The sequence below is a fragment of the Marmota monax genome, unplaced genomic scaffold (assembly GCF_021218885.2).
Source record: "Marmota monax isolate L192 unplaced genomic scaffold, Marmota_monax_Labrador192_F-V1.1 WCK01_AAM20220418_F8-fsc00051, whole genome shotgun sequence".
In the NCBI taxonomy this organism is placed as follows: domain Eukaryota; kingdom Metazoa; phylum Chordata; class Mammalia; order Rodentia; family Sciuridae; genus Marmota; species Marmota monax.
This window is the reverse complement of record NW_026695202.1, coordinates 11,792,459-11,813,910: the sequence shown is the minus strand read 5'-3', so window position 1 is coordinate 11,813,910 and position 21,452 is coordinate 11,792,459. Positions and strand designations below refer to the sequence as shown.

The following is a 21,452-nucleotide window of genomic DNA, read 5'->3' as shown; positions in this document are numbered from 1 at the left end:
TGTGTGTATTACCCATCAAACTTCATGAATATTTCAAAACCTAGATCTTGGTCACAATACTCGCATGCTAAAGACAGACCTTTCTAGATCCTGCCCAATCACCTATTCTCAGGTCACCACTTCAATGCAGGTGATATTTTGTGCTTTACTCATTGAGTCCAGAATCAGTTATCAAAATCTGACAATGGGAACCAAAGCAGTTCTCTTGAATTATTATCTTAAAGAATTCAACTCACCTTCTCAAAATAAGGCCCGCTATCTGTGGTTCCCATGTCTTTGGAATTAGGTGGACGGAACCCAGATCGATCCTTCCTCATGATATCATTAAAATCCCCGAGATTCATTGCTCGCTTGTCCACATCAAATTTCTTATCTGAAAGGACATAAACAGAGTGAAAATTTCAAGAACCAAGAGAGACCCACCCACCTTGCTCTCTGGGGTGCTGGGTATAACCTCTTTCTGCTCCTTGGGGAAAAGATCAGGAGAGATCTCACTGGGATAATCTGCTGGGTTTTGTCCCCAGAACACATGTGGGTTCTTTACTAGAAGCAACACAAGACACAAGACACGTATCTGCTGCAGCTTGTCTTCCAGGGAGAACAGGAAGAGAGCCTTAGGGCTAACCGAGTACAAATCTGGCTAAGAAAATATTTAGATGGTTATTGATGTGTTTAATGAATACGTCTTGCTCATAAATTTGTGTTTCTCAGTGAGAGAAACTGTTTTTGCTTTTTTAGCATCTGGTAGATAAATGATGGAGTTGTGAAATACAGTTATAGGGGGAAATGTCAAAGAGGCCCAGCTGTTGCTTTGAAATTTAAAGTTTGAGAGCTGCACACAGTCAAAAGTATCCGTGTCACCTGCACAATGCAATCTCCTAAATGGACCAATCTCTCCCATTTTCCCCTCATAACTCTATAAATTCGCTATTATATATCAGAGCTCCAGACTACATACTTCCCTTACTACCCAGGATTGTTTTCTTTTTGTCTCAGTTTAAGTTCCTCAGGGTGAGTAATAGCATTACTAAGAAAATCCCACAGATTTTCAGATAGGGCTGACACTATAAGCTCTCAAACTGCAATGGAAGAGTATGTCAGTAATGAAAACAGCAACTGAGGCCCAAGTCTAGCAGCACCACAGATATCAGGATATTGTTACCTCTCTTGAAAAAACTGGGAAGATGTGGCACAACCCAGCCTGCAGTCCTCTATAACACTAATGCTTGGAATGAAGAGCAAGGCTGATTTTTAGGTGGACTCTCCCTCTCCACAGTTAACCGACAAGTACCATGTCCTACTTTCTTATGGTGGGCACACATCACTTCTTTACATTTGTTCCTGCTCTTGCCATGTGAGTTTTCAACTTCTACCTAGTGTTTTATATGGTATCTTATACAGAGTAAGCATTTAATAAATGTCCATTGAACTGCCCCATCCCAAATTAACACAGGGCAGGAGATCCCAGTGGCACATCATTAACACTAGTACATTCCAATCCTTGGTGAACTGATACACACCTACAGACAAATCCATTTTGCTGCCTGGATTATCTTCAGTTTGACTCTGAAAATTCAAATAAAAACAGATGAGAGAAAATTAAGGGTGCACATGTAAATTAGGGAAGAAGTAGCATTATTCATATGAAAGCCACATCTTATCACAGGCACTATACAAATGAACTTTACACTGGAACGAAGACCTTAACATTTTAACATGCTAATTTGATTGCTGCTGGTGCCTGTAATTCTTAAAATTCAATTTTCACATATGATCAGCCTCCTACACCTATGGACAGAGAAATGGCTAGACAGCTGCAGGGAGAAATAAACCCGTCCTCAAGTTCCAGTCAGCCCAGGATCAAATTCCATGAGTGGCAGCCAAACGATGACGACTTCTTCTCGTGACTCGTCAAGTCACCACGTCTGAAAAGGTGTAGCCAAGTCATTTATCTGTTGGCAATCAGGTCAGGTGTCCCCACGATGTTCTCAAGAAATAAAGAAACTAGAAATCCACAAGAATTCCCTACATAATTAATCCCTGTAGTTTTTCTAGGTATTTTGTTGTTCTCTTTTTAAAATTAAAATATAAAAACTGACACAATAGTGTTAGGGAAAACTCTGTGAATTTAAGTTGTTTGCCATTTTCTTCCCCACGGAAAAGGACACAAAGATAGCAAATTGAAGCCCTCATCTTTAAATGTTGAAGTATATCATTAAGAATAAAAGAACAGAAAGCAAATATAGTGTAATTCAAAACATCAAAAACACTGCTTAATTAGCTTCTAAATTTGTATTATTATATGATAATGTGGCAATAGATTTAAAATTCATACTAAACCTAAAATTTGGGATACATTATACATATTAGAAAAGTAAAACTTACCAGCAATCCCATATTTGAAAACTGTTTGGCAAGAGGATTCATCCATGAATCATTGTTTCCTCCTTTTAGTGAGCACTACAGAAATGAAATATGTAACCTCAGAACCGCATAATTTATCTCCCCCTCCTGGGTTGCAAAAGTACACACTGAAAACGTAGAACCAAGAGTTTAACTCTGTGAACCCTATTTCTCTAAATTACTTTGGTATTTTAATGTTAGTTTAAATGATTAAGAAGATCTCATTCTGTTTTCATTCTTTCTTTACTTATCACCCCGAACTAGAAGTAACTAGAGAGACATATGGTGCTTTTACTTTTTAAAATGTAAAGAAGTCACTATGGGAGTTATAAAATGTAATTTTTGAGCACTACCACTTCCACTTTCAGCGGGTTGCTCTTCTTGTGACTCAAGCTGGTTTGTATTATGGAAAAAGAAAGAGCTGATGCTGGTGCGCATCAGCTTTCATTTGGAAGGAGCCTACTTAAACAGGACATCCATACAGAGGTGTGGATGCAATGAGAACAACAATATAGTACCTCATCTATTTCACAACACAAAGGACATTTGTTCACAGTCGGAAAGAGGACTGGTATAAGACACCATCACCTATCTTCTGGGCAAATAAGTTGTTTGTTAATGGGATCAGGAAGACTCTCCTGAACAAGGCACCAGTCATCAGCTCACTTCCACTTCTGGAAAGAAGACAGGTGGAACTGTGATGGGAACTTGGCAGGATGGAGTCCATGTTATGGCTTGCATCTAGTACTGTTCCCCCCTACAAAGGTCATGTGTTAGCAATGCAGCAACATTCAGATGAGCTGTAACCTCATCAGTGGATTAATCCATTTGATGAAATAATAATTTGAATGGACTACTGGGTATCTGAGACAGATGGGTATGGCTAGAGGAGGTAGGTCATTGGGCTTGTGCCCTTAGGGATCAAATCTTGTCATTGTTGTCACTTCCTGGTTGCCATGAGCTGGGCAGCTTTCTGCCACCATACCCTTCCACCATGATGCTTTGTCTCACCTCAGGCCCAGGAATGGAGGTGACTGACTATGGATGGAGACTCTAAAACCGTAAGCCAAAATAAACTTTCTTCCACAAAGTTGTTCTTATCATGTATTTTAGTTACAGTGACCAAAAACTAACTAAAACAGTTTATATTAATATAATTAATACTAATAGTGTGATCTATAGGTAAAAATTATGTGTTGTGATATCTGTCATATTTATAGGTTTTGAGGTCCAAAAGTCCTCCCTGGAGGGAAAGGGGGAAGTTATTTTTGTTTTTTAAAATTTTTTCTTTTAGTTGTAGATGGACACAATACCTTTATTTGTTTATTTTTATATGGTGCCAGGGACTGAACCTAGTGCCTCACATATGCTAGGCAAGCAAGTACTCTACCACTGAGCCACAAACCCAGCCCTGAAGTTGTTTTTTAACAGGTGGAAGGTTTTAGTTTTGTAAGATAAAAACAATGTTGTTTTGATGGTAGCCCAATGGCATGAACATAATTAATGCCACTGAACTGCACACTTAAAATGGTTAAGATGGTAAATGTTATGTGTACTTTACCACAATTTTTCAAAAAAGGTCCTCAGAATGAAAGTCTCAGAATCATTGGCATAGGAGCTGAAGCACCCAACTTCCATTTAACTCATTTAAATAAATCTTGATTGTCACTTGAGTAGGGCATTCATTAGGATTAGGGTTAGGGTCAGGGTTAGGGTTCTAAGACGAACTCTCCTTTGGTCATTTGTTAATGACCAAAATGCTGCCAAAGCAGACTAGAGAACATAAAGGTATAAAGATGCTGAAAAGATTACCAAATAATTTCTTTTGTGATGGGAGTAGAAAATAAAAGTCATTTTAAAAGGGAAAACATAAGGAATTGTATGAATAAAATGTCTCCAACAGAAACAAACTGTCTTCTCCTGCTACAGAAGAAACTCAAGGTATTCAACTAAATCAATATTTCATAGGCAAAGGGATAAAGGCCACCAGAAGGTTTTCTAAGATAGCATCAGGTGTTTGAAACCTGGGAGAATATTAGCTGTGAAGTGTTTCACAGGACAACAGTGCTCTCAGATTGAAATTCAGTATATGCTTATTTCTGTCATTTTTCGTGTGTGTAGAGGAAAAAAAAAAAAAAAAGGAGAACCCTACTGCCAAGGCAATGGTTTAGGTGAAAAGACTATTGTTCTAGATTAAAAAACAAAGCCTTAGAGCTAGGGGTACAACTGAACAACTGAGTGGTAGAGTGCTTGTCTAGCATGCACAGGGCCCTGGGCTCCAAACAGCACTGCAAATAAACAAACAACCTCATTAAACTATGCAAATCCAAGGAGAAATTAAGTTGTTATAAGATACGGAAAGTGAAAAGTTTAGAAGTCAGCCTGGTACAGGATGTAGAGAAATCACCTAGTTGCTATATAACAAGAGCACACAATGGTACTTTGATTAGAAGGAAGGTTCTGGGTTTTGGGCTTTCCCCAGTCAGGTAAAACTACAACAAGACTGTCTGGAGAAGCCAGTATTATCTTGCTTGAGTTTCTCTTGTATATCTCCATTGCACTTTACCTAAGAACTTCTTTGGCTTTTTAATGTCAATGCATAAAATATTTTCAAGTCATGCTTGGAGAGTTTCCAACACATTGTTATTATGGGGAAACCAAAAATGGAAGATGACCTTGCATCTTAGCAAACTTCTTTGTACCCACAGCAACAGTTCTATAGTGCAAGGTTTCAAGATCACAGGGAAGGAGAACAGGGATAAATATGAAACAGTTACCGGTTTGTAAGGAAATATTTCCCCTTACTTAAGACCTCTAAGACTCTAGTTCCCTCACTCCTTCCACTAACACATTCTTAGTTCTGCATTCTTCTGCCTTCTAAGAATGAGTAAGCAAGCGCAAATATTTCTGAAGGACTACCTTCATTTGTTTCTTTCCTCCTTGTCCCCAGCTTGCGGAGTTGTGGGAGGACGCACTTCCCTGAGAGCCGGTGGTGTTCCAGACTCCTCCATCATCCTCTTCTTCCCAGCTGGGATGGCGAGTTCCTGTGACTGGCCCATCACTCTCCCCCCAGCCATCTTGCATAGATTTGGAATCTTTTAAGAAAAAAAAAAAAAAAAAAGAATCAAGTGTTTGTAACAACCAAAAAATATTATATGTAGCCAGGCATGGTGGCACATGCCTGTAATTCCAGTGACTCCAGAGGCTGAATTAGGAGGATTGCAAGTTTGAAACCAGCCTCAACAACTTATCAAGACTCTAAGCAATTTAGCAAGGGCTGGGGATAAAGTACCCCTAGGTTCAATTCCCAGTAACCCCCTAACGTATCCTCCCCAAAAAGGAGGTATAAAATGTGGAATGTGGAGGATAGAGGGAAGGGGAGAAAGACAACAGAAAAATCAAAGAGGGCTGTGAAGTTCAAAAGGACAGGGCATCAGTATTCTGTCTATTCTATCAACATCTACACACACACACACACACACACACACACACGTTTGTTTCATTGCTGGGGATTAAACCCAGGGCCTCACATACTCTAGGCAAGTGACATCCCCTTTAAACAAGATGTTTAACTTGAAGATTGAGATAAAACCTTAATCCCCCTCTAAAAATACTGTATGCAATTAGATTAGCCTATTTAGATTTCACCCACATCTTTCTTTTGTGCACTTAGCTTCATGTGAAGTGTAGAGCCAAAAACTGGCTCTTCTAGTTCCTTCTTCAAATGACTACTGCCATCCCCTGGGGCCAGGCCCATGACAGCTACACAGTTGATTTCTTCTAATTGCAGCATTTCATGACCCCAGGAGGCCCAGGTGAACGCCAAAGGGGTTTTCTGTCAGGGTAGCAAGAGGCAGGCCTGCTGCTGGTCATTCAGTGATAACCAGAACTGTGTTCTCTGCATAAGGGGTTATTAATTTACATAATCCTGCATTACATTTATATTATGGATTATACCATGTAAACACAGGCTTCATACCACACACTGTCAAGCAGTCAGAATCTAAATATAAAAAATACACTGCCCGCCCTATGCAGTGATGCACGCCTATAATCCCAGTGGCTGGGGAAGCTGAGGTAGGAGGATTGAAAGTTCAAAGCCAGCCTCAGCAACTTAGGAAGCTGTAAGCAACTTAGTGAGACCCTGTCTCTAAAGAAAATATAAAAGGAGCCGGGGATATGGCTCAGTGGTTGAGTACTGGGGTTCAATTCCCGGTACCAAAAAAAAAAAAAAAAAAGTCCTTGTATAAAAATGAAAACACAGGTGAACTCTTCTTTTAGATAAAAGAGCTTAACTTTTAACATGACATTCCATAGCATGTTTTAAAAAATAATATTTCTTAGAAAAAAAGGGGGAGTGCATACAAGTAAGGAGAGCTGGGGTGCAGCTCAGGGCTACAGTAATTAGCATGCAGCAGGCCCCGGGTTCCATCTCCAGCACCAACGGGATGGGGGCTCTGATTTTAAATCACAGAACTTATAATATCAAACTTAAGGCATCCAGAGGCTAGAGAAATCACAGATGAACTACTAGCATCACCTGGAGGCTCTAACTCTTCCTCTGTGCACTGCACATTCAAATCACCCAGTAAGAGGACATGAACTGTAACTACAGATGCTCCTGAGAAGAAGACATTACAGAACATGGAAAAAAAAGGTTTGTGATGGAATAAAGGGATTCTTAAGATTGGGAAATCACAAAAAATCCTGAAGGTCCTGTTGAAAGGTCCGTGTTGAGGGTCTGGTAAGCAATGTGGATCTATTTCAAGTCTACGGGGTGACATATCCCACGACGACAACTGACCTCATAATTAAAAACAGGAGAACAAAGTCTTCACAGAGTTTGGGTTATCTATGAAGCTGAGGAGATTCGGGAGGTCTTTGCTTTTGTTTTTGCAGCAACAGAGATTGAGCGCAGGTACGCTGTGCCCTTGAGCCACATACACGGCCCTTTATATTTTGTGACAGGGTCTTGGTAAGTTGCTGAGGCTGGCCTTGAACTTGCCACCTTCCTACCTCCCAAGTTCCTGGGATTACAGGCATACATTGCCATGCCTGGCAAGATTCATGACTTAAAACACAGTAGTTATTTAGGCACAAATGTGAATTTCTAGAATAAAACTAATAATATTCTTTTCAAGGCACTGTAAAAGTCTTAATTATCATAGGATAAACTTAACCACAGAATCTTTTCTCTTCTTCAAAGTCTGAGCATTCCATAAAATTTAATTTTTTTTATTAAAAAAAAAAAAATCTGCTATGTTTTAGAAAAGAAATGTTAAAGCTCTTTCAAGAAAGTTACAAAGAAGTGAAAATGGACATTCAAAATTTTATTTTTTAAATTTAGGAATATCCAATGAGACATTCCATACCATGAGTCTACAAAGTTTCGCAAAATTATGGTGCCAGCTGGAGCAAGTGTAGTTTTCCATTTTCAACAATTATGAGTAAGTAGGATGTTCTTCATTTAAAAATTGGAATGAAGAAATCTTTGTCAGGTTAAAAAAACCTGTAAGTGTTCAAACGTGGGTAGATGAATGAAAATAGAAAAACAAAAGTGAAGTACAGACGGACGAAGTCCCTGGCAAAGATGAGGTTCTACATTAGAAGCCAAGGAGCTCTTTTGAGGCCAGCCTTAGCATCCTGGTGAGACACTGTCTCAATGTAAAAGTAAATAAATAAAAAGGCTGTGTGTATACCTTGGTGCCAGCACACCCCTAGTTCAATCCTCAGAATCCACCCCTCTCCCCCGAAAAAAGTCAGGGTACTCTTTAAATTATATTAACAAAAGAGTAGATTTGCAAAATGGATAAAACAACATGTTTAAGTTATTGGGTAAAAATGCATTACATCAAAATCACAGTTCTGACCAGATACCAAATCTAGCTTTAAAAAATAAAAATCAACAGGGGCTGGGCTATAGCTCAGTGGTAGAGCACTTGCCCCTCATATGTGAGGCAGTGAGTTCGATCCTCAGCACCACATAAAAATAAAATAAAGGTATTGTGTCCACCTACAACTAAAAAAATAAATGTTTAAAACAAAAACAAAATCAATTGGGCTGGGAGTATAGCTCAGTTGGTAGAATGCTTGCCTTGCATGCACAAAGCCCTGGGTTCAATCCCCAGCACCACCACCAAAAAAAAGAAAAAGAAAATAATATTAATTTATGACTTCTAGTAAACATTTTAACATATCCCAAGATCAACTACCATTTGATACTATTTAGTGTTCAAGGTCCTGAAACAACAATTTAAAAACACTAAACACTCCTTACGAAAATGTCTGACACTTCCACATTAATAAAGAATATCTCAAAATTAAAACTGCGGTCTACTTACTGGGTTTCATGGCATTGGAAGCATTGGCAGGTGTGCTCCCCCAGCCCGAGGTCGATGCTCCTGCATCGTCCATCTCTCCCCACCCAGGACTGCTTTCATTCGGTTCACCCCAAGCCGAAGTCCCATTATCTGGAGCGGGTGGTGTGCTTTTACTCCAGACTGTAAAAAAGAAGTGCGTCTTTAAGAATGACCTGTTAAACAGCTCATATCCAGAGGGGGTGGGCAGTGGCAGGAAGAGGCACACCCTACATTCTCTTAGCAGAAACAAGACACATGTTCAACCTCTACAGAGGCTAGATGGCAATGTCACTTTAAAGAAGTCCAAGGGCATAACACTTTTGACCAGTACCTACCTCTACCCAGCAGAAAGTCTACCACTAGACACACATGAAAGTCAAAGTCAATGAGACTATATGCACAACATCGACTGCATCAGTGTTCGAAAAACCTGGAAGCAATCTAAATATCTATCAGAAGGGGGCAAGTTAGGGACCAGCCAGGGGTCCTCCATAATATGAATACTAGATATGAAATAATTCAAAGAACTGTATGTGCTAATATGAAAAGCTTAAAAGTAGGTGAAAACAGTAAGGTGAATAACATTGTCTAGTAAAACCCCTTAAAAATTTTTAAAGGATAGACATATTTTGCCAATCTACTATAACATGATATATGAATGAAACAAACTTCTAAGAGATTATCTATAAAGAGAGATACAAAAGGCTAAGACACTTTTATTTAATTTTTAGTTTTAGGTGAACACAATATCTTTATTTTTATGTGGTGTTGAGGATCAAACCCAGTGCCCTGCGCATGCCAGGTGAGCGCACTACCACTTGAGCCACATCCCCAGCCCTACTTTTCTATCTTTAGCTTTCCTGTACAGTTCAAGGGTTTTTACTAAGTGAATATAATTTTTTTAATGTAAGCAATTTTTATTCTACATAGAGAGTCAAAGCACAACCTTCATTTCCTTTCTCATTCTTTTCAATACTTGGAAAAAAAGAACTAGTTAAACGTAATCATTTTCTGTGTGGCAAAAAATAAGTGAGTTCATTGATCACAGGTTACTTTGAGGAGTAGAAAACTGATCACTAAAATTATACTAAATGTAAACAAAAAAGACTTGAAATGTGCATCCCCTTCATATATGGAACTACATGCTTTTATGGAGACATTCAAGTCAAGGGACACTCATGACAAACTAAGAATGAAATTACTACTTATTTTTAACTTACCAGATGTTTTCCTATTCAAATGGTGAAGGAACAGAGTTTAATTTCAGGTAAATGACTAACCTGAGATAACCATCTCTAATGAACAGTATACTCTCTTCCACAGGTAATCATTAAGAATCATCAGGAAAGAAACCCAAAGGGTCCAGATGGGTCCCAAAGGGTCCTGCTGCAGCATTATGATGCCCTCTGCAAGAACAGCCCGGACAGATTCCTTTCACTGGAGGGGAGGACAGGCACCAAGGATGAGTGTGCAGGTAGAATCTGGATAGAAATTAGGTAGATCTGCTTCCACTACCACTTTGGTTCTCTATTTTTAGAACTCATTAAACTTTTTTAGAATTCACTCCCCACTTTTTGCAACACCAAGGACTGAATCCAGGGCTTCGTGCATGCCAGCAAGCGCTCTCTACCCATGAGCTACAACCTCAGCCCCAGTTCTTTATTTTTAAATTTAGAGCACAGTTTGTTTGGTAAGATGTTAAGTCTTTTGGATTCTGCAGACCAAGACAATTATAGAACAATAATTCTTCGGATTAACACAGAGATGCCAGTTTTTTCTCTTGCCACAAAAGAAGCAGCTGATGCTGCAAGCATCTATAGAAGGACAGGCACTTCAGAAATAAAATTGATCAATAAATAAATGAAAAAATGTTCAACATCTCTAATAATTATAGAAATGCCAAATCAAAATTATACTGAGTTCTATTTCACACTCCAGTCACAGAACAGCAATTATCAAGAATACAAGCAACAATAAATGTGGGTAAGATGTGAAGGAAAAAGGTACATTCATATATTGCTGGTGGGACTGCAAATTGGTTCAACCACTATAGAAAGCAGTATGGAGCTTCCTAAAAAAACTTGAAATGGAACCACCATTTGACCCAGTCATCCTACTTCTAGGTTTATACCCAAAGGACTTAAAATCAGCATACTACAGTGACACAGCCACATCAATGTTCATAGCAGCTCAATTCACAACAGCTAAACTATGGAACCAACCTAGGTGCCCTTCAACAGATGAATGGATAAAGAAACTGTGGTATATATACACAATGGAATATTAGCCTTAAAGAAGAATAAAATTATGGCATTTGGTGGTAAATGGATGAAATGGAGAATTTTATGCTAAGCAAAATAAGACAATTCCAAAGAACCAAAGGCGGAATGTTTTCTCTGATATGCAGATGTTAATTCACAATAAAAGGTGGGAGGACAGTGGTATTTTGGATTAAATAGAGGGGAATGAAGGGAGTGGAGGGATGGGAATAGGAATGATAGTAGAATGAATCGGACATTATTACCCTATGTGCGTATAGGATTACATCACCTGTGTAACTCTATATCATGTACAACCAGATGAATAAGAGATTATACTCCATTTATTTATGATATGTCAAAATGCATTCTACTGTCACATATAACTAATTAGAACAAATTAAAAAAATATATTAAGGGGGGGGAAAAAAATACAGGTTCTCTAGCAACAAAGTAGAAGCTGCAGGACAGACTCTCAGAATGAAGCTAAGTTGAACAAATAAACTGTAACTAAAATGCCTTGGTCTAGGCTTTCGTTTCTCAATCAAACTTATGAGAAAAAGTCGTTGCTTACCAGATGCTGATTTTCCAGTCATTGGGGTGGGCAGGTTCGGTTCTCGAGGTGCTGGGCCCCCTTGGGAATTCTTATCCCACAGGTTCACATTCTTGTAGTTGTAACTGCTAGGGTCTCCCCATGCTGAAGTGCCGTCATCGATGTCCATTTTCCGACTAATTGACTGCGGTGATGGCTCTTCCCAACCGCTGGGTTCCTCATCCTTAGGAGTTGCAGGCTGGGGCCCGCTGCTCCAGTTGGAATTGGAAGGCCGAGCACTGCCTGGAGGTGGTGGGGGTGGGCCACCCCATGAGCCGGAAGCCTCTGGTTGTGGTGGCGGTGGCTGCTGTGGCTGCTGTGGCTGTTGGTGCTGTTTATTCCAGGAACTGGGCTGCCTGCCTGCCTCATTCCATGCGGGGGACCTTTTGCAATCTTCCCACCCACCTTTTGAAGTTAGACTTGCATTCCCACCATTACCCCAAGTTCCAATTTCGTTCTGCCCTCCTTCACCCCACCCAGACACAGGCTTACTTGTAGAACTTTCCCAGTTGCTGTTTTTTGCTGGATCAACTTCCTCTCCCCAACCATTCTTCCCAGAAGTCCATCCTTGATTAGGCTGGCGTCCACCTCCCCACCCCTGATCCTTGCTGGAATTCTCATTCCAGGAGGAAGGTGTCTTTTCATCTGGTCGTCCTCCTCCCCAGTTGGAAGAGTTGTTGTTCTTATAGTCATTCCAGCCTCCTGTGTTCTTGGGGTCTTTCCACTCTGTTGAGGCTGAGAGCTCCCCCCATCCAGACTTCATTTGATTGCTTTGGCTGGGTGCATCTCCCCAGCCCCCTGAGTTCTTGGTCTGTGTGGCAGCGCTCTCCCACCCCTCAGTTCCTTTGTCAGACTTCCCCTCAGGCCTCGGCACCTCTTCAATATCCCACACGGTGTCCTGCTTAATTTGAGTTTGGCCCCAGCCAGTGTTTGACAGCACCCTGGGGTCCAAATCAGTTCGGCTCAAAAGAGTCTGCAAGACAGCCTGGCAATCGGGATGTGTGGGCCTGTATGACCGACGGCCAGAATTATGACTGTCACTACTTCCTGCTTTGTGGTTGCTTCCAGTGCTTTGACCTCCAACTTCACTTCCTGTGGAGCTGGAAGATCTTCCCCAACAGGGAGCCTGGGCATTGCCTTGGTTTTCAGGGAGGGGGTGGCCCTTTTGATTGTCCCATGCTCCAGTGCTAGAATTTGGTTGGTTTGGACCACTCCATTCTCCAATTTTCAACTCATCAGACCCAGTCGGCTGTTTCCATTCTCCCTGAGAGACCCCAGATGTCATTTTGTTCCCTTCACCCCATTTGTTGTCATTAGAGTCCTGAGGGCCAAAGTTCCAGGACCCACCCGTAGACCTGTTATTGTTGTCCCAAGAGTCATTTTTTGACCCAGTTGATTTCTGAACAGAAGCTCCTTTCCAGGAGTCCTCTCTATCTTTTCCATTGTTCCCATTGTTTCCAGAATTGCTTTGTCCAGAGACTGTGTCAGTTCCAGAAGGCCCCCTAGCTGCACCCCAAGATCCAACACTCCCAGTCTTTCGATCTCCAGTGCTTTGTGAAGGGGCATCAGTGCTCCTGGAGGTGTTCCCCAAGCCCATTCCAAAGGGCATTCCCTTATTCTCCATGGGGTTTGGTGAACTTAAGTTCAAGGAGTTAGTGTTTCCATTTTTTGGTCCATCAGTGTTATGAATTTGAGCCTGTTCTCTGCCAGAGACAACAAAATTAACACCCGCATTTTCCATCTTTGACTGCTGTTCCCTGGATGCCTGACCTACTGTGCTAGCCTGTGCACTGGAATTACTATTATCTGTTTCCAATGCCCCTTTCCTAGAAGTTCCTTCTTGGACCAGTGCTGGCCAGGCAGATGGGTTGCTATTTGGGTTAAAGTTGCTGAAGCCAGAGCCAGGTCCGATTCTGTCCTGACCACTCACATTCCTCCAATTTCCTAGTCCACTGTTGCTCTCTGTAGTAGAGTTGGAAGATTGAATAGATTTAGCCTTAGGGTCAGATTTCCAGACCCCAAGATTACATTCGTTCCCAGAACTTGCAGACTGGCACTGGCTCCCTTTGCCTTTGTTACTAGTGGTGCTTCCTGGCAGAGTGCTCTTCTCAGAGCCAGGGTTCGAGGCACTGTTGTTATCGGTGGTGTTTTCAGATGAAGATTCAGTGTCTTTGCTGGCAATGCAAGGCCACTCTTCCATGTCAGACCCGTCTACAATCACCTTGTCCCAGATGTGAATTGGGTTGGGGGAGGCGCCGTTGTTGGAGGAGGCTCCCGGGCCCCAAGTGGAATTTGCATAATTTGAAGCAGCAGCACCTCCAAGGGTTGACTCTGGAAAAGACATGATCTCATCAATCACAGCTGCACATGCATTATCATCAGTAATACCTAGAGCTCAAACTGCCCCTACGAGAGTTCATTTCATCTCCCCACAGACTGGCTTCTCTGTCCAGATGCTTGTCTTGGCTGATGGCATCACACCTGTCTGAGTCATTGCTTATCTTTCATCTGCTTGATGCTGTATTTGCTAAATCTAACTCCACACCATCTCTCAAAGCTAGCTCCCTGTCATTTCTATCAGCAGAGAAGGACCTTCTTGTATCTTGAGACAAATGCAACAGCACCCTAAACTTGCCCCACATCTCCAATCTACTCTATACTCCCAGCTGGAGCGACTTTCCTAAAACACACCTTTGAGTCTATCAATCACTGCTATCTGAGAGCCTTCCACAGTTCCTTAATGCTCAAGAACAAAGCTAAATTCCTTGGCCTAGGGTTTTGATCAAGATGCTCTATGACCCAGGGCCAACCAATCTTTCTAGTCTTATCTTCAATGACTTCCTATGCAAGTATCTACATTCCACAATAGTGTCTTCTCACCTTGGCACCAACTGTTTTTTCCTTCTGAATTCACTCATCTTTCTGGGACTGGTTCAAATGCCAATTCTTCTAAGAAGCTGTTTTTGAGCTCAAAAGCTGAAAATAACCTTTCCCTGTCTCAAGCCATTTGTCCAATGCTGTAGCACCATATTTACATCTTCCCTTCTCTGTAACGTATGTCCCTGTCAGAGCCCCTATCTTGCTGGTATGGGTTCCCCACATGGCCAGTGTGGGGCTGCTCAGTGAGCAGCTGCTGAGGTGAATGAGCACCTATGAGTTGATGCTAGGGCAGGTGACTACAGGACAGACAGAAATCTTATTCTGACATATCAGCCCAGCAGAACATATTTTGATGGTATTTACCATATTAGGTGGTAAAATGTGACATGTTTTTAATGAGAAAATTTCAAATTACTTTTAATTCCTTTAATCAGGGAGCTTTAAATCAATATGAAGTTCAAAAAAGCACTACATAGAACTGTATAGAAGTAAGGAAGCAAAGAATCCCAAACTCTTGAGATGTAGGGAAGTCTTTGGTTTTGTGTGTATACAAAAGAGATTCTGACTCACACTGCACCTTTGTTTCAAACCTTGGCTACACAGGGAGTGGAAACACAGAGGACCATCTCCTCACATGCCTCCCTTTGCAACTGGTTCCTGGAGCCAGGAAGGAGGGGCCATGAGGATCTTCCCTATTCATCTAGGACTGGCCTAAAGCCACCACAGGAAGCCTCATGGGCAGAGATACTTCTGCATGAAGACTGAGTCACCACTAGGTTTGTTCCTGTCCTTATTCTTCACACGAGGTATTGACAGAATTTTCTAGGTAATTCATTGTTCAAACTTAGAACTCAAATAAAGCATCCTTTTAGTGTCAAATACACTAGCCTAGATAGTGTTTGAGCTCTGAATTTTAATACAACCTCAAAAGATGGTTGAAATTAATATGAAAAAAAATATTAGATGATCGAAATCTGTTAATAAGCTTAAAAAAAAGGAACCTGTAAATTTTTAGCTGTTGGTTGACTAAGTATTCAACTATTAAAAACTCTTAAAACTTGTCTTCTTTAGAGCGCATAACAAAGTTCAAAATTCAACATCCTTGAAAGAAACAATGATTTTAAAGAATTTGGTAAATAATTATAGAATGGCATTATTTGGTGCCCCCCCACCCCCTCCAGGATTCTATATCATAATCCCAGAGGTCATTCTCTCTCTCTCTCCTCCTGGCATTCTGGCAGAATGAGCCCGCCCTGCAGCCTCACCTCCAATTCTACCCTGAACATGTGCTCGTGGAACCACAGAGGGTAATGCTGTAGTAAGGCTCTTGTCTGAGGAGACAAAGGGCCCAAGAGACACTGAGTCTCTGGCAGAGCACACTTACAGGATACTAAAGCCCACTTTTGGAGAACTGCCCATGTACTTTTTTTTTTTTTTAAAGAGAGGGAGAGAGAATTTTAATATTTATTTTTTAGTTTTCGGCAAACACAACATCTTTGTTTGTATGTGGTGCTGAGGATCGAACCCGGGCCGCACGCATACCAGGCAAGCGTGCTACCGCTTGAGCCACATCCCCAGCCCCCCATGTACTTTTTTTTAAATTGGAAATTATTTATTAACACTCTTGAAGATCATTACAATTAGGAAAACGGTAATATATGTGTGAACATGTTAAACACAAAGTTGCAATATCTAGAATTTTACTTCTCACAGTCTTAGTATGTATTTGAAATACATACTACAGCTGTTTGGTCATTTGAATGCAACTTTTCTTTTTGATAATTCCTTTGTTATTTTCCTTTACTCTTTTAAATCTATCCTCTCTCTTTTTTTTTTTCCTTTCTCTCAGTTTGGTTCTATGTCCATATCATCTTAGAATTCACTCTATTCTAGGCCACTGATTCTTTCAGGCAGTCTCTCATTGTCCTGTCTTCAATGATTTTTCAGAGCTCTTACAGAGGTTATGTGTGTTTGCACATTAAAAAAAAATTTTTTTTAGTAGCTGTATCCTTGATTTTTTGGGGGGCGGGGTGATGATGCTAAGGATCAAACCTAGTGCGCTGCCCATATACCATTTTACTCTGGGATCCTCTTTCATCTTCTGAATAATCCCTAGTGTCTACATCATTAACTGTTCTTTCACACCAAGTCCCTCAAACAAAGCACACTCTGGGAGGCTGCAAGGTGCCCCTCCCGACGCGGGCTCACCTGGTGCAGTCCCACTCTCACTCTGCAGCAGCGCTCCTGTCACTTGTGCGTTGTTTGGGTTTGCTCCAGGTGCTGTGCAGGGAGGAGGCCCTGCCCCACCCCCCAGCATGCAGGACGGTGGAGGGGGCTGCCCACGTTTTAGTAACACTTTGTGGTCCTGCTGGCAACGGAATCGCGGCGGCACCTCCCGAGGCATGTAGCGGGCGGCGCTTGGCGGTTGTCCGTTCGGCACTGCCACCCTTTTGGCATTGTTGCCACCATTGACTGGTGGCGATGGAGAGCTGCCAATTGGGCTGGCGGCCGTTGGTTGGCTTAAACTTGGTTTCGTCACTTCGGGCACTGAAAGAGAGGGGTTGGGAAAGTCTTTGAAATCAAATGAATTTTTTTAGAGATTGTTTTTAAGAAAAGTTACACGAGACTGATTCTAACAAGGCAACTCTTCTCTTTTCACTGTACTCTTAAGGGACATAGTTTTCCCAAATTCTTGCCACCATCTTCAGTTTACCGAGGGTACAGGGGATGTGGTGGATGATGGTGACAAGGATTAAAAGACAGCGACATCAAGGAATGACATTCCATCAATGAAGGGGGAGAGGGAAAGCAACTATCACTCACTCCTCCAAATCAATGATGGAATTAATTCCTGAAAGGGCCGACTAGCAAGGTTGTCCACAGCAAAGTCCTTGGTAAAAGGATCAGCCTCAAAGTCGAAATTTCCCTCTTCTTCATTCATTTTCATAAAAGATTGACCTTTGTCTTGGATGCAGTAGTGCAGGTCTATAGTCCCAGCTACTTGGGGGGCTGAGGCAGGAGGATCACAAGTTCATGACCAGTGTTGGTAACCAAACAAAACCCCGTCTCAAATACATTTTTTAAAAAGCCATGGAGGGGTGGTGCTGGGGATATGACTGTGTGGTAGAGTGCTAGCATGGCAAGGCCCTGGGTTCAATCCCTAGAGTACAGTGAAAGGAAGGAAGAGGGGAGGGAGAGAAGGAAGGAGGGAGGAAGGAAGGAAAAGATTGACCTTTGTGTTCCCTTCCTACAGTCCCCAAGTGAAGTGCTTAAACACATTCATCTGTGCTCCTGGAACACAGTGTCCATCTTTCCCCACCACAGAATTTACCAGATTATGTTGAAATCCACCATCTATGGGTCCCTCTCCCTCACTTATCACTAATCCCTCAAGCGAGGGAACAACATTCATGGGCCTGACATGGAGTAGAAGCCATGGGGGAACCTCAGGGCTGAATAGTCACATAACTTGACTTGGCTTTGGTTCCTATAGTCACCTGAACTCAAATGCCTGCTTGGCCTTCTATGTAAAAATCAGAAACTTATATAATCTCATAGCTTCCCGCCCCCACTCCAAAGATGTGATATTTTCACCCCTAGTTCTTGAATGAATATAGAAATTTCAATATGTAGATATTTTCCCTATTTGTTTTAAATAATTTAATTTTTGCTTTAATTTTTAAAATGGTAAACAGCATGGGAACATACAGGGCAACCATGAAGCTGTATGAGGGATTCTTTAGCCCCCATCCTCCGCAGCCCTACAGAGGTTCTCCTAGATCTGCACCTCCTCCTTCATTCCAGCAAAAGACCACTGCTCTGCCTGGAGAATAGTGCCTGGCAGTGTTTCAGAAATAACCATTAGGAATAATCTGAGGCCTAAATAAAGCCCTGCCACTCAGAATAATATTGGGGCCAGCTCTGGTGGCAGTACTGCTTTTACTGCTGAAATGATGCTGGGCCAGCATGTTGCCATTTAACTGGATTCGTTATAAGGAGAGAGAGACATCATCAGAAATCAGGGGCCCAATATCTCACTACTGAACATTAGAAAATACTATGAGTGACAGGAGAAGTAAGTTTCAGGCAACCCCTATGTCTACCCTTAGCCAATCAAAGGCAGTACTGGCCTTCCAGTAAGGAAGAGAGTGGGGGGTGGGCAGAGGACCTATATTAAGAAAATAAACCAATCAGGTCTGGGGATGTAGTTTGGTGGTAGAGCACTTGCAGGACAAGCACGAGGCTCTGGGTTTTGTCACCAGTACCATACAAGGAAGCAAGGAGGGAGGGAGGGAAAGAGGGAGGTGGGGAGAGGGGTAGAGAGAGGGGGTAAAAAAAAACAATATCTAATATTAATATATTACCCTCTTCAGGACCTACAAAAGCTGATGGGTAAATAATTGGCAAATGAATAAATAAAGATTATGATTTCTTTTCTGTTTCTGAAAGATTCCGCATGGCATTACCATCCCCTTTTCTTTTATGGGAATAAGCAAAGGTAGAGAAGGTTCTTTCTAACTGGTTGTTAGGATGGAAGAAGCTATGCTTCTGTGTGGCTGCCCTTATAAAGGGGCTACAATCTTCACTTTAAGTCAGCCAGGCAGGCTATATGCCTGAACTCATTTTCCTAAAAAGGAATAAAACAAAGACAGAACAGTTTTAAATGACTGAGAACACCAGTTTGACTAAAGCCAACCTAAGAAATCTGGTGGACAGCAAATATTATGCAAGTGCCCAAACTCCTCAAGGGTACTTTCCCACTATCATATCAGAGACTGGAAGAACTATTAACGATAAAGTCATTTAAAAGCAGAAACACATCTCAACTACTTTTCCTCCAATATGGAACTGTCCTGGAAGATCAGTCAATCAAAACTCTAGAACACAGTCAGAAAAAGCCTATAGGACCATGCAAGTCTGAATGAACTGTGCTTCAGGATTGGAATGGATTCTTATTCTATTTCTTTTACCACATTTCCCTATGAATTCAAGACCTGAAGGCATTTCAAGGACCATCAAAATTCCTTGACATTAATTGCAAAGTGATCCACCTGTTAGGCAGAAAGTCAGACCCAACAGGATGCCCAAGTCCAAAATGAAGGCACAGGAATCCGTGTGGGTACCCTGAAATGCTCCAGAACATCAAATGACAACTGGGAGGAAAATTCGCAAAAAGTCTGAATGTGTCACTTTTTGGGCCCATTCTTTTCTGAATCTTGATGATACGTAGGTTGTAGCATAAATATTTCTGAAGGTGAACTGCTTAAAATGAGACTGTAGTTTCCCATTTTCCAAAGAAAAAGTCTGTGACTTTAAACATGGTCTCTGTGTTACAGGGACACTAGAGGAAAAAAAAAAAATGCTGGGAATCCTATTTTCTAATTTCCACTCAACCTATTTTTATAAATCATTTACATGCTTCAATGACTCAGTCTTTCCCCTTTCCCAACCCTTTTATTTTATACCTTTCTCATATCTTATAGTATGAAGTTATAATTACCTATATTTCTGCAAATACCAATGAGATGCTACTTTCTCAGAAGAAAGCATTCAGGCCAGTTTCTGAATTTTTAAAAAGTATATGTGTATAACAACCCAAATGCACAGGACCAATATAAACCACAATTTCCTTTAACAATCTTGATAGAATCAAACATTTTAATAGTACCGAGAAATGCTTTTAAGGTAGTAGTTAAAATATAAATCAAACCCAGATATTATTTCTGGCTAACAATTTAAAATCACAAAGCCTAGTGACCCATAGCTGATGAAAACTGAGCAACTTGCAGTAACCCACAAGCACTTCTTCCCTCCCTCTCATTCCTCACCCTGGTTTCTGTCCCCAACATTTCCCTCCTCTTAAGTCACTCATGGTCTTCGGTGCACTAGTGGCACTCATGGACTTTTTGGTCTTCAACTCATCTGCAGCTTCTGACCCTGCTGGTCACTCCTCCTGCTCTGTTTTGTGTGACTTACACCTGCTACCTCTTTAGCTCTTCCCTTTTCTTTGTGGGTTTCTCAAACTCTAGATTAGGGGTCAGCAAACATTTTGTAAAGGGCTGGATAGCAAATATTTAGGCTTTCTTGGCCGTTAAGGTCTTCATTGTTAATAGCCCAACTCTGCATTTGAAAGAAACAAAGACAATGTGTAAACAAAGTGTGGTTGGGTTCCAGTAAAACTTTTCTTATGAATGGACAGTGAAATATCAATTGATAACATTTTTATATATCATGATATATGACTATTCTTTTCCCCCCATAACCTAAAAACATAATAATAATTTTTAGCTCATGAGAAGTACAAAAATAGGCAGCAAGTCAGATGCATGGTTGGCAACCCTTACTTTTAACTATTCTCTTAATCATAATTATAAAATGGCAGCTGAAGTTGTGCCTTAAAAAAAAAACAACAACAAAGAAAAATCAAGCTGGGTATGTTGGCAATGCCTATAGTCCCAGCTATTCTAAAGGCCTAGGCAGAAAGACTGTGAGTTAGAGACAGAAGGAGTGGAGGCAGATGTCAGTGGTCTAGAGGCTCTGGGTTCAACTCCCAACACCAAAAAATAAATGTACAAATGAATGGAAAAAAGGCAAAAATAATAATAATAAATTAATGTGAAGGTGGGGCTTACATCCTTCCCACACTGATGCTTCCTGAGCATGTGACACATTCTCTCATGCTGAGGTGTTAAATATGATTTGTGTAAATGTTTCACAAATCACTATCTCCAGCTCAGATCTCTTTTGCCCTTCCCCTTCTTCTTAGTTCCCTGGTTCTAAATCCCATTATCTCCTATCATAAAGAATGAAATCATCACCCAAATGTTGCAACCAAATTAGCACCTTGGCAGGTATCTGAGACTCCTCACTCTGCCCCTGCTCCAAAACACACACCACCATCCATCAATCTGGAGTTTAACTATAGCATCTCTCCAATTCCTTTCTTCTTGTCTACCATCA

At 41.2% G+C, this 21,452-nt stretch overlaps 1 protein-coding gene across 5 annotated transcripts in view; it reads right to left on the bottom strand.

The window, feature by feature from the left end:
- Tnrc6b (trinucleotide repeat containing adaptor 6B) overlaps positions 1 to 21,452 on the bottom strand; it is a 257,060-nt gene that overhangs the window by 47,529 nt on the left and 188,079 nt on the right. For 3 of the 5 annotated variants that reach the window (XM_058574302.1, XM_046429718.2, XM_058574303.1), the window contains 7 exons: positions 16,701 to 17,039; positions 11,595 to 13,943; positions 8,745 to 8,903; positions 5,323 to 5,498; positions 2,386 to 2,460; positions 1,521 to 1,566; positions 237 to 373 (listed from right to left, as the gene is read on the bottom strand). In XM_058574302.1, coding sequence (XP_058430285.1) covers positions 237 to 373; positions 1,521 to 1,566; positions 2,386 to 2,460; positions 5,323 to 5,498; positions 8,745 to 8,903; positions 11,595 to 13,943; positions 16,701 to 17,039 — 3,281 coding nt within the window. The remainder of the gene's footprint in view (positions 1 to 236; positions 374 to 1,520; positions 1,567 to 2,385; positions 2,461 to 5,322; positions 5,499 to 8,744; positions 8,904 to 11,594; positions 13,944 to 16,700; positions 17,040 to 21,452) is intronic. The other 2 variants (XM_058574304.1, XM_058574305.1) reach the window with 1 other exon arrangement.